At 40.5% G+C, this 13,806-nt stretch overlaps 1 protein-coding gene across 8 annotated transcripts; it reads left to right on the forward strand.

Moving 5' to 3' along the window:
• The first annotated feature begins 1,101 nt into the window (after positions 1-1,101).
• Positions 1,102-12,610, forward strand: GARIN2 (golgi associated RAB2 interactor family member 2). 8 transcript variants are annotated; one of them, XM_065685479.1, is made up of 11 exons: positions 1,102-1,130; positions 1,225-1,322; positions 2,802-2,877; positions 3,139-3,364; positions 4,288-4,431; positions 5,983-6,185; positions 6,770-7,034; positions 9,033-9,274; positions 9,810-9,856; positions 9,984-10,028; positions 12,329-12,610. In XM_065685479.1, the coding sequence occupies exons 5-11, from the start codon at positions 4,297-4,299 to the stop codon at positions 12,403-12,405; spliced, it is 1,014 nt and encodes a 337-aa protein (XP_065541551.1). In that variant the 5' UTR covers positions 1,102-1,130; positions 1,225-1,322; positions 2,802-2,877; positions 3,139-3,364; positions 4,288-4,296; the 3' UTR covers positions 12,406-12,610. The 8 variants fall into 8 exon arrangements, with proteins under 8 accessions (XP_065541551.1, XP_065541553.1, XP_065541552.1 ...); XM_065685481.1 differs by lacking the exon at positions 2,802-2,877; XM_065685480.1 differs by lacking the exons at positions 1,102-1,130; positions 1,225-1,322 and having other exon boundaries at positions 2,736-2,877; positions 3,139-3,221; positions 3,313-3,364.
• Positions 12,611-13,806: the final 1,196 nt, after the last annotated feature.

Consider the following 13,806-nt stretch of genomic DNA (forward strand, 5'->3'; position numbering starts at 1 on the left):
CTGCATGTGCTGCACTCAAGGGAATTAGCTCACAGGAATGTGTAGGTGAGAGAATTGGAGCCAATGTTGATTATAGCTGGTTGTTTGGGGACTGCTATGCCTTTCTGCAAACACAGTCTGTCAGGGCTTTGGTGTCAGTGCCAGGTAGCTGTTCATTACTAATGGTATTGGATAATGAAAATGAAAATGGCCTGAGAGCTACTTATCTGCCAGTCTTTCAGGAGAGGAGAGGTACACACACAGATGCAATGGTACTTGAACCCATCTAAACAAAAGATAGTTGGCACTGTACACCCGTGACTGACTTGCCATAATTCACTCCCTGCAGGCCAAATCCCATCAGTTTGGCCAATGTGCTATGAAAAGCCAGGGAACAGAGAAGAAGACAGGATTTAATGCGCTCTCGACAGCCTGCATTGCTGAGGAGTCATGCTGCTGCCTTCCCCATTAACTGGGGTTTTTCTAGGAGGTGGTGGCTAGGGTTAGATTAAAAGAAAAATAACAGTCGTGTGTTAAGGGGCGGGATAAAAAGCACACACAAAAAGGAGCACAGACAGGAGGGCAGCTGTGTGAATCCAGGTAACACCCTGTGCCAGCTACTCCCAAGCACATCACAGGAGCTACCAGCCCACCACAGACCCATCACTACAATGGCACAATGTTAGGCAGGAACACAAGTTAAAGATTCACAGGGATGCCTTGGCTGGAGCCCTGGGCAGGGCTGTCCCAGGAGTACCTCAGCCCCTGCCCAGGTCTGAAACCTGTTTACACAAAGCAACAGAAGGGCTCTCACAACCACGTTTCAGATGATGGAAGGTTACTATCTGGGAGTGGAGGACACATTACGGGATGCAGGGGAAAAGCATTTATAGGATTGCATGAGATTTATGAGATGTTTAGGAGAAGAACCAAAAGTGGTGAAAGGAATGTGTGTAAGGGGCTTGGAGAGAAACAGATGTATGAAAATAGAAGCATAAAGGGATTAGAAGGGCTGGTCAGGTGTAAACAGTTGTGCTTGTCTGGCCACACCCTGTGCCCTGCCTGATCACTACAATCTGTCCTGTCTTAAATGTTGTTTCTAACTCTTCTGGGTGAGGAGTAGGCAAGACCATGGGGGGAGTTAGCTACTGGTGGGAACTGGGGAGACCCAGACAGCTGCTGGAGACACCATGGGGTCTGTGGGTCACATGAGAGTCATTTGTGTGTGTGTTTGTGTGTATATAGGTGTCTCCTGAGGGGGAGAGAGACCTAGGAAGACCAAGGATCCAGGATCAGCTACAGGGTGAACTCTGTGTCCAAAGCTGGCCACTGCAGAGGCTGTGGTGTGTATATGTGCTTTTGTATATGTGTGTTCGAGTGAGGGGTCTGTATCAGCAAAAGGAGTGGAGTTACAGCCTCTGGGGTTCCTATATCCTGGTGCCAGCTGGGGAGGCTGGGATCTAGGGGCCAGATACTGGACAGACTGAGCACCTGAGCCCAGATGCTGGAGGGATAGACATTGTATATACATTTCTGTATTTTCCACTAACCATTCCTTCAACCTGATCAGCCAGAGAGGGGAATGGGATAAGGCCATTGGTGCTGTGTTGTGCGAGTGCTGTATACATGTTGTGTGTGCGAGTTTGTGTTGTATGTCCTGTGAGGGAATACATGCTCAGCCTTATTGTTGGTTGCACCTGGGGGCATGTTGCTGCAGCAGTCTCACTTCTATGAGGCTACTGGATTTACCTCATTCCCCACGAAAAACACAGTCTTTGGGGCTCTACTGCTTCCTAAGTGTGTCTTAGTTCAGACTGTCTTTCCTCTGGTATCCGCATACTACACTTACAGCACACACGGGCTGAGTGTATGTGTGTATGGGGTAGGTAGACAGACTTGCACCTTCAATAGTTCAGGCAAGAGCTGTGACTTCATTGGAGTCAGACTCCTCCAGCTCAGTTGCTCACTCATGGTGGTGATTGTAATTATATTTCCATTGGCTAGAGATGGAAAGGGAATTCAGTGTTGAAAAGGGCTTGGTGGTGGTGGTTTTGCTAAAGCAATGCTATTTATCCTTCTCTGGCCATGTATATTTCACAGCTGATACCAAGCTGGGAAAGAAAAGCACCACTGTTTTCCATGCTGGCTCAGGGTTGTCTTGAATAGTGAAGAGAACACAAAGCATTTCTAGTGGAGATTGCTATGTCAGTGCACAGTAGTATTAGACAGTCCAGAAGCTGTTCTATGGTGGGCCCTACTGAAGCAAGGGAGTATGTATACCTACCCCAAGGAGGCTGTGTACCTGCAAAGGAGATTGCACAACAATTCTTCAAACTGTCAGGCAACATAATCCCCATTTTGCAATATTGATTCTGATTCAACTAGCCTGGTGCTCAGTCATGGCCTGAACCCTGTCCAAACACCAGGCTGAGTTAGGGAAGCAGCAGTGGTATCACATAAGGTGAAAAGGAGGCGTTAATATCACAGGTTGATTATGATATTACCTGGGTGATCTAAAAGGTTACTTCAGTAAAAGAATGCATGTAGAGAAGATAAACTTTACAAACCAGAGCAAGACACACAACCACAAGTGTCATTTTAAATTGGCTCATTAACACTCAGGCCAGGGCCCTGAGTGCACCAATAGGCCCTAACTGCCCTGACCAGCTTCATCTGGTGGGTGGGTCCACCCCACACCCCTTGCTTATGGTTCTGGGAACTACACATAAGCCCTGGCTTGGGCATGTAGTTCTTATAAAAGGCTATATGTGTATCTATTGTCACCTCTGATTCCTGTGGATTTCCTTGGACATTTATCACAGTTTTGGCTCCAGTCCTGCTTCCTGCTACTACTGACTGGATTCCTGGAACAGAGCCTCAGGATGGACTCCAGATCAGGTTCTGTGTCTTGTCTTGTCTGTGTCTGTTAGTAGAACCTATTACCACCATCCTGCTCAGCCCATTCACTTTGAATTCTTCAGGGTTGGAGGACTATGCCCTGACTGTTCAAGGCAGTGCCTCTGATGAGGTCACCCTTGGCTCCCAGCTCATCCCTCATGGAGCAGACCATGCTGTGTTCCCTGGCAGCCTGTGCAGCATGGATAATACCTGTGCAAAAACCTCTGATGTTGTCATGCTCTTGGTGTTCTTCTGTTACAGGTGAATCTATGCTATCTGTTACCCCTATGCCCTGATGCAACCAAGAAATGAAATTGCTGCGAGATTGATGAGAGCTCAACCAGGTGATGTATTGTGATGTCAGCAGTGATGGGGCTAAGTTCTTCCAAACTACCCCACCTGCCTGTAACAACGCTTGCTGCCTCATGTGCACAGATTCACACACTACTTCTCTTCATGTCACTACTTTTTAAAGAAACTCAAGCAGGTAAACAATATCATCAAACCTGTGCATGATGCTGCTGCCAATCATTGGTTTCTAGTGCTGGGAAAATTCCATCAGGCTCTGCAGAAGGGACTAGTGCTTTTCTTTTCTTAGACGTACTTGTCTGTGTAAGAAATGGATTGATCTAAGTAAAATAAAGTAAAAAGTAATGTAAGTGAAAATAATTGGGAGCAGAAGTCTACTACATCTATTAAAAAAAAAAAAAGCCTGGTAGCAGGGTATTTCTATTCTTGGTATTCTGCCACTTACTGAACAAATAATTTGACTTCTGTATCTCTTTAGGTTAATAGAAATTAGCTGTTTAATTAAGAAGTACAAAATTTAATTAATGAGTAGCCTTGAATATTATTTTTTCCCCTCAATGAGTCAATCAATATTATATTAGTTATTCTCCAGCTTTTGTGTCAGCCTGGTCAGCTGCTGGAGAATTTCTGCTTCAGAACATCTCTGTAGTCCTGCCCTCTTCTTGACTCCTGTCAAAAACATGTGATCCAAGAGGTGCAAATACAGACATCACTATCTAGCACTGAGAACAGCTTGAGGGTTTCTACTGTTATTTGCAAATGTAAAAGTTATCTTAACAGTGACAAAAATATATAAAATTACTTGTAAACGAGCAGTATATAATGAAGTATAGAATAGCATATGTAAGCTAGTGTTTATAGAGTCACTGGCCCTTTTCCTTAAATAATGAAAGAGCCAAGAGCTGTAAGAAAGCCTTACTAAGTTTCCTTTTGCACCTGAGATTGCACATTCTTAAAAATGGGTGTTTGAGGGGGTGAGATTCTGCTCTTTGCTACTATAATAAAGCCCATCAGAAAGGATTATGTTTGGGGGGAGGGTGTGACAATTAAGCCTTTTGATCTCTGTTCCCTTTAACTTGTAATTTTATTTTTGTTTTGTAGAGAGGCAAAATGAATAGCAAGTTTGATTTAAAGACCATCAGTTCAAGTCAGGCATCCATTACGGGTGATCTCCAGAAACTTCTTAGCCAAGGAGAATATGCTCCTTTTATCTCTGCTCCCATCTTAGAAAGCAAGTTTGTCCAGGTAAAAAGTCATTCAAATTAAATTATTTGGTGTGCTCAAGACAAAATTGCTTGCAGTTATTACCTTTTTTCTTTTTTCCCCCCTCTCTCAGCCCAACAAGTATTCCTCATTCATTTGTTCTCACTGTTCTTACTTTCTGTCCACTACACACACATGGATATGTTTCCCCTCTCCTAGAGACTCATTCTGCTCATACTTTAAAGGCAATAGTCCAGAAACCTATTGACAGCAATGCTGCACATTAGAGAAGGAAGACAGAATGATGTTTTCACCCTTCCTTGTCAGCAGTTCACTCCTTCCTGTAGCAGCAGCTAGGACTGGCACCAGCTAGGACTGTTCTAGCAAATTCCTGGTTCTATGCTATCTCATTAATGTTTTCAGCTACCAACATCAGTTAAACCTAACCTACATGGCAGCTAGCCTTTCCCAGGTATCTGCCCCTCAATTGCATCTTGTAGTATCCTTGCATGCAATATCACTATCCTGCCTGTCACTTACCCTAAGCACTGGCCAAAGAACCCTGCAAGAATGTGGCAACAGTCTACACTCCTACAATACTGCATTCACAGTGAGTCTAAAATACCTGAATTCTATTTACATGATGTAGCTCAGCTCTGATTTCATAGGGTTTCATTACTTCACTTTGTGATAATTGCAACATCCTTCAGTGTTGCCTTGATAAATTCAGTCTTGCATTGTTGATACACATACAGAATATTAATTAGTTATGAGTCCCCATTTTCAAGGTACTTTATGATTTATCCCTCCCCTATTTATCAGACCTCATTCGCTATCAAGGAAGCAGTTGCCCTAACCAATCAACTCCAGAAAACAGCTCTATCACTGACTCATTTACATTAAAATAGAAGGAACTAAAAAAAAGCCTTTGATCATTTTTACATACTGTCTCTCACACATGGGAGGAGATTCTACCAGATATAAACTAATTTAATGCACTATCCTCCCGCAGATTTCTTTTCAGGACACGCTTTTTCTCTGGCCATCAAAACCAGATCCTGACAATGGTACATCAAATGTGATTTGATCACATTTATCAACGTATTCTTATCTCCTTGTATTTTCTCATTTTTCTTTTTGTAATTTCAAGTCTTACACATAAATTACCTGGGATCACTTTCCTTCCTGTGTTTGTACAGTGTTTAGCAGGACCCTGGCTCATAGCCAGGTCTCATTAATACCACAGTATTGCTGACAAAGACTGTGAACAGTGCCTCTTCCATCATGTGTACAGTAACAGATAATGGTATTCAAGAGGTTTCTGACCACAGCAATCAGATACCAAATTATTAGGACTACATAACAGCCAGTGATTTCCAGTCCTCCTTTAATAATTTTTCAACTTTTCCTTTGTTTTCATTCACATGCATTCCTGTTTCATTATTCCAATTTCTCCTCTATCCTCACCAATCCAATACATAAGCTCTAGGGCCCCCAAACCAAAACACCATTAAATGTATTGATAGCATATTCTCTGAGAGATCATACAGCAAATGTCAGTGTTGATGGGGCTTTTTTGTTGTTGTTGTTCAGGTTAACCGAAGAGGGGAAACAATTTCCATCCATAACCAACCCAGCTGTGTGATTATCGGCATCTGTTCTGCCAATCCCACTTCACTAATGCCTGAGGCAATGCTGGTAGCATGTGAGGTGTCCATGCTCCCACAGGAAAGTATGAAAAACTTCCAAAAACATTCAGAGCCGCCATTCCCCATGAAACAGCTAGCACTTACCAGGTGAGTTAGCACCGAGAAGTGTTAAGTATTTCTTTGAAGAATGAATAAGAGATATGAATGTACTTCCCATTTTCATACAACATTTTCCTTCTTTTAAAGGTTGGTTTATTAACAGACATCATACTTGCACTGGCTTTGTTCCAGCACAACATTATAAAGCTAGGAGAAACTCTTAAGTACAAATATTCAGGCCCCACTCCAGTCATAATTCTAGGCCAATGCTACCCACATGTGTATAGATAGCTTGATGATTACAAGTACTTAATACTTTCTAAATATATCAGAAGCTGAAAGATGGTAGGAAGACTAGGGGTACAGGTTTGCAATGGAATAAGGTAATGGAATAAAGACATTGTAGAGATGCCAACTTCCTTTACCTTCATTCTGCACACTGCTGCGCAGCATTTCTTCCACAATTAGCTAGGGGCATTTAGAAGAAGAGTGTCCAAATCCACTCAGTGGGTCATTTCTATTCCAATTTATCGCTTTCAGTCTTACTCTACCTGTAGGGCTGACAGACACAATATCTTCTTTGAGAGAAATTTCCATTGTGTTTAATGATGGGTTTCCCCCTTTTTTTACAGGCTCTTCCCCTTGAAGTTTGTGGAACTCTCTGTCCACAGCACAGATAATCATCATCTCATGTTGAAATTAGTAAATGGCCGCTCCTATTATCTAGAGCTCTGTGCCCCATCAGACCAGCAACAATACCTATTCCACCTGTGGCTGCAGCTCATCTCTCTCCTAAAACCCCCTGAAGACATCAGCAATACTGAAGTAAATGTAAAATCCAAGGATTTTGACACGTGTCCCAAGGAAGTCCCCAGCTCAAATGACCCATCAGAAAAGGTCAGTCTCCAGCAAACAGATACCAAAATTTCAAGCTGACCAACCAGAAAGTATTGCTTGTGCTCATATTCTGAACTATCTCTCAGGTCTAATTTTTTGAGTGCTTTGAAGGAGCCACAGCTCTGTTTATCAAAATAGCTGGCTTGTAAACTTCCTGCAGAATTTCAGGGCAATGGGAGCGAGGATGCTAGGTGCACCACAGCCCTCTTAAATTTTTGTGAATCAGTAAATAGCATACTACTTATTGTTTGGTGTTCAGCTTTCCCTCATAGTTGGGGATATGTTTTTAAATAGTTCTTTTTGACTGAATTCTACAACCCACTGAAAAAAGCAGAGAAGGAAAGAGACAGCACAGCTGAGACCCCTGCAGGGACTGACAACTAATTAAGCAAAGAGGGCAAAGTCATTTGATCAATTCAAAGGACAGAAAGAGAAAGTTCTTAAGGGAAATGCTACAGCAGGCAGGCAGAAGGCAGCTGCTCACTGTAGTTAAGAGAGAAACAAGGAGAACAGTGAGGGTCAGCAAAAATGCTTCAGGTCCTAAACAGAAAATCACATACAGAAATTTAACTGTAATACAGAAGGGACCTGTTACCTTAGCGTCACACTTGGGAAGCAACTGGATGGTTAATGATGTTACTCAACATTACCTAACACTGTTTCCCCTAAGTTTCAAGCAAACATTTTGTCAGCACAGGTATCGGTGAGTCTTTAGTTTCCATTCAAGCCAGCTCACCTCTCAGCCTATCACAGCCATGTCCACGTCCACAGGGAGAAGAGAAAAACAAAATCACATGGCCAGTGCTTAATGCTGCATGTACAGAGACAAGGAACAACTTTGTGTATGTGCAGCAGAAAAATTACAATGGAATTAGAAAAATATCATTTTGAGAGAGAAGAAAACCGTGAGAGATGATTCTTTCAAGAAAAAATCAGTGATGCGATAAACAGATGACTGAAAACAATCTAGGGGAAAACTAGCATATTCAGATTAGATTTTCTGAAACCATACAGACTTAGCCATACTATTATGTCAAGAATGCATAGATTGTAAGAAAGTAAGTATAGGATTTATCAAATTTCTTAATTTATATTTCCCTGCTTCAACTATCTGTACATAGCCACCTTTTTTCTGGGGTTTCTGCTTTCTCTCTTACCTGATGTCAGACTAGACCCTTGTTCCAACTTCTGGACATAAGCTGGCCTGAAATGAATGTCAGTTCCTGCATGTACAGCAGGTATTACTAGTGATTCTGTAGACAAAAGTCATGGCCCAGACCTGGAATCTCAGTTTTTCTTTGCAGAATAGATGTCTCATGTTCCCAGTCATATTCATCAGTGTTTCAACACCTTGAGGTGTTGGCTGTCATTCACTATTGACTTTTCTACTGATAATTTTGGGGTTTTTTTTAGTTTGGATTATTACACCCTCCCTACTCTCTTTCTGTTTAGCTAGAGACTTGTTTGCATGTGAGAGACAAGTATCTCTGCCTCAGCTACTTAAAGGCAGGATGCTTAGAAAGATTTTTCGTAAGGACCAATTTCAAAATCTGGATAGAACAGAAAGAAAAGATCTTTTCTCAGCTTCTGAATATGAGCAAAAAGAGGAGAATACTCTGAAGATAAAATTATTCTGGACATGAATCAGAAGCAGAGAACTTGGAGGTGAAGCCACAAACAAACCTCAGAGGTTAAGCTTTGGACCTGTTATTCCCATGGTGGACTGCATAGTCACCTCTAGGCAAAGCTGTAGGCCAATAATCACCAACAAACTGATAATGTAGGAGAAATGGGAGTGTCTCTTCTAGATAAATACATCACATTTCCTTTGGATGGTCTCTCTGACACCCCCTTATAGCAGAATATTCAGTATACAAGGGACTATAGGAAATTACCACAAAGTTCCAGCTGTGCTCATCTGCCTTGTGCACAGCTTTTTTTTCTTGTTTTTTTTATGTCAGTTGCTCATATCTGTTAATCTTTCCTTTTGCCTTTAAGAGGGATGACCCACAAGATGTGCCAAACCTCAAAGCAGAGGAAGAAGTTGTTGTTGAGCAAATCTCTTCCATCCAAGTTCCTCTCTCAGGTACAGTGGAACCCACAGAAGAGAGTGGAATAAAAGGAGAAATCTTCTACAACACCCTGGAACCAGCAAGGCAGGAAATCACCATGCAGTCAAAGAACATGAATCTTTCTCAGGATATAAAGAAGAGCAAAAACTCAGAAAAGAGGAAAACTAGGTATGTATGCTTGGAAAATGAATCTAATATACTTAATTTCTGCTGCTAACTTTGAAAAGTAAAACGTGTCATATTTTCTGACTTCAGAAAATGCATTATTGCAACACTTTTCAGGATTACTGTGATTTTCCTAATGCTTTAATGGATTAGGAACCCGAAGAATAGAGGATAGGGGTTCCAAGTATCTAGACTTTAGTTTCTCAGATGTTCAGGGGCTTTTGAAAGCCCCCTGCCCACCCTCCCACACACTGGGTCTACACAGACAGGAACAAAGTAAAAGCACATGAATGTTCAGTGCTTCAGTGCTGTTATATATAGGCACAGTCTGTACCATTCAAGTATCTCTGTGTATTAGTGTGCCTGCACTTCAAAACAAGGCTTACTGTATCATATAGCACCGATTTAATACTGATCCTGGTACATAAAGATATTACTAGGCTAAGGCTTTTTCCTGAGTTTCTTGGCAATGGCATTGTGGGTTTTTGTTTGGGTTTTTTTTTGTGAATTACATATTTTTATTTTTTTTTTTTTTTAGGATGAGTACAACAAAGAACAAAAGGGAGAAGAAAACACAGACTCCAGGTATGATGGTTTTTCCAATACCGATTTGCTTCCCCATTGCTATTCCTAATTCAGTTATAGATGAGAGAAGCCAAAATTTCATGAGCTGGGAGTTCCTTGGAACAAATATTCCTATATCCACAAATAGGAATATGTACCAACAACAGATCAGCACTTCTCATATTATTAGAAGGTATGCTTTGCTCTTTTCCTGCTGTGATCACATCTCACCTTCCTGGGTTCAGCATCAGGTTTCTTCTAGAAAGGCCTTTGCCTGATGGCAGCCATTGCAACTTCACTGCAAAATCAGATAAAACACAGGATGGTGGAAGGGGTAAGAAAGCTGCAGGCTGTTGGCCCACATCTCCTCTGCTGGTGTGCTGTAAGGCTTTCCCAAAATCCATGTCTGAGCATGAAGTTACCTCCAGATAGTGTGTCTTCAGTGTCCTCTAGCATGAGGTCTGGACTCATGTTTCAAGTAGAATGCGGGCATGTTTCATAGCACTCTCCACAATGTCATGCTGTGATTAGCCTTAGCATCCTTTCTGATATCCTGCGTTTCTGCAAAATCTCTACAAAATATCAAACTGGAACAAGTAAGCACCTAAAGACAGTCTTTCTTAACATTCACAGTTCCCCTTTTTATGTCTCCTTTTCTTGTCAGTGATTAAACACTGCTATCTATCTATGCCTGCCAAAGAATGACCAAAACTGGAGCCCCTTAGCTTATTAATGCCACTTACTTTACATTTATACACATAATCCTTAGGTGTGTGAATTAATCAGTCCCTTAAACTAAAGCTGTTATGGTCTTCCTCTACGTACTTCTCTATTTTACTAAATCACACAAGTTTGAATAAGCTTTTGTTCAAACAACATTTTTTTGTGATATGATTCTCCCGTGTGCTTCTCTTTGTAGCTGGCTGGTAGGCTGCATGCAGCTCACTGTCCTAATTGCCAGCTGGTGATCTTAAAGTTATCTCCATGACCTGGAAGAATAAGTATTTTGGTTTATGATATCCTCTCTTCATGTGCACATCTCCACTAAAACACATTTATCTGACTGAAAATCTCATTGCATCTCTCTCTACATACCATTTGGTACATTAATAATTTTTAATATCTCATTGTTATGTTCTTTTTCACTCTTTTTTTTCTCTTAATAGCCGTTTATTTTTAATTGGAGGTACTGAAAGAGAGCAGTGGGTTATGAGGTGGTATAAATTAGTACATGCTCAAATAATTTATTTCAGCACCCCACATGAAATGGAGACAAATAATGACATTATTTAGTTGGTAATAGCAAATTTGCACAAAGTCCTAGATTATTATACTCTACATTTCAAATTCATTTCCTGCATTTTTAAATTGTCTGTGACATACGTATAGTGCCAAAGACCTAAATTATATTTTACTTGGGCTTAGTGCTAAGAGTATTGTGTTTCTTGTGATTGTATTGTGAAAACTGTAGTAATGGAGAAATAGTGAAGCAATCAGAACAGAAATGCTTGATATATTTTCCTATTATGCACATACAACCATAATATCATTCAGGGAACAAAAAAAGCCTGTCTTGCCAAATCCAGCATTCAGATTTGCTGCATTGAGGGAACGCGACATGCCTATTGATTCCCATCACTTCCACCCCAGAGTTTAGTGCCCATTTTGTACTCTATATAAACAATTTTTTTAATATATTAACTTTGTAGTCATATATTTGCAGTGTATTTTCTATAGGGAAGAAAAAATATCTGACTGTATTTCCCACTGTTTTCTTTCTGTTATCCTCTTTGCTTCTTTCTCTAACTGTTCCTTTTTCTCAGTCATTTACTTTTCAGCTTTCCCTCTCATCAGCTTTCCTGTTCATCTTTTCTAGCTCTAGATTATTCTTTTTCTCTGTTCTTTCTGTGTAACTGTGTCTGCTCTTTTGCTCTTTTTCTTCCTTTTCTGATCATGCTTCTCCCAGTCTGCATCCTACTATCAATTCCCGCATTTGCCATATTGAAGCAAATGTAGCGTGTGCTGTTCATGGGTTTCCTTAGACCATCAGTCTCTCTTGTCTTCTTCTCAACTACTGGTCTGTCTCCAGAATAGAAATCATCTTCACATAACCACCAGGCAGCTGAGAAGCATGACAATATCTTGTCAACAGACACCAGCTAGGCAGAGGGGTTTTTTTACACTTCTCAAGTGTTCTGCAAGGACTAAAGATGATTTCTGCTGTGAGGGTGAGTAGATGAGACTCCTTGTAGGAGTGACTGAGGAAGAATAGCATGGGAGAGACTGGGAAAGGCCAGTTTGGAATACAGAGCACAAATTCTAATAAACTCCCTGCAAAGGCAAATCAATTCCTTCTGGCAAATCAGTTCTTTCTTTGTGGTTCTTGATGGATGCTTATCTTCTCTATCCTTTGCTCTTTTGATTCCTTGTGCTTCTTTTTCATTCTCTACTTTTGTATGCTGTCTTCCTCATGCTCATCATATTTCTTTTCAGAAAATTTAAAGAGTAACAAGAAGTCAAGTAGGCTGCTTCAAGTAATACCTCAGCCATTTTTCACTAAGAAGAAATGAAAGAAAATAAAGCATCCTGGACATCAGATGTAGTTGGAACAAGGAAAAGATGTACACACAGAAGAAAAAATTCCCCTGCAGACTTCAATTCCATTCATAACCTTTTACTATTACAATTAATTACTACTGAAATACGAACTCTGCATTTCCCTGTATTAGTTCACAGCTAGCAACAACAAATAAATTTTGATCCCTGGAAGTGCAATCTACATTTTCCTGAGACTAATTTTTCAGGGAGATTTGTAGTTTGCAGCAGAAGGCAAAGAAATAGACACCTGAATTAACTTTATAATCCCTGACTATGGCTTATACTTTTATATAGAGCAGGAGAGTTTCTCATGCAAGCAACTTTCAGAACATTTCAGGTGGGTAAGTGGCAGAGTAATACCAGGTAGTGGGAACAAAATCATATTAACATTGGTTTTATTTATGCCAGTGAATTTCTAAATCAGTGTTGGCAAATCACTTTTATCTTTTGTTCCTCAGCTTCTTTGTTTGTAGAATGAGAATAGCCAGACCTCTTTTGAAAATCATCATGCAATGTACTATTAAGAATCATTATATAAGAATTTGGTATTGTTGTTACTGTTGTTGTTGTTAGCCAGGCACTATAAACATTTCTGTCCTATTGGAATACTGAGAATGTACTTGCTGCACTACAAAGCATTTTGCACTAAGCAAGCTAAGTATCTGCTGCTGCTGTTCTTGCTACCTGTTGCTTCGGCATTACTGGGTAGTTTACAGCATGTGCAGTATTTTCTGAAGTTCTGAAGCATAAATTTTGCAGAAGCATAGCTAAGTATAGGAGATGAATGCTTTCTGTGTGCTTTCCTTCAAATGAGCACAGAGAGATTACATAATACACAACTTCCAATCTATTGTTCCTTAAGAATATAAAACAACTCAATACTCTTTGAGAACAGACCATGTGTAATCAGATTCCAGTCTAGGAAGGGCTGGCAAATTCCAATTCTAGATATCGCCCAAAACATGAACAAGAGTGAAATATCGTTCAATGTAACTGGAAATTGCAACATTGTCTTCCATGGTGAAAAGCAAGTTTCTAGATTCTGTTTAACAAAAGAGCAAAGTAGTAATTACTGACAAGTAAGAAACTTCTAGGTGTTCCCTGAGAAAATGGTTGTACAGCATATTTTCTGCTGAAGGGACAGTAAGTACTTGAATGATATACCATTTATAAAGTGCTGTTGTCCACTACAAGAACAAACAAGTAATACTGCAAATAATGATCAGTAATAGTTTCTTCACTGTCATCTACACATCGACTGGCTGAAGATGCTTACCATCAGTGACTTCACACTAAACTTGCACACTTGAAGTGAAGATGAAATTAAAACTGTAACACTGGGAAATAAATGGTATGGATTTTGAATAATCATA

The sequence above is a fragment of the Lathamus discolor genome, chromosome 6, assembly GCF_037157495.1.
Source record: "Lathamus discolor isolate bLatDis1 chromosome 6, bLatDis1.hap1, whole genome shotgun sequence".
Lineage (NCBI taxonomy): Eukaryota > Metazoa > Chordata > Aves > Psittaciformes > Psittacidae > Lathamus > Lathamus discolor.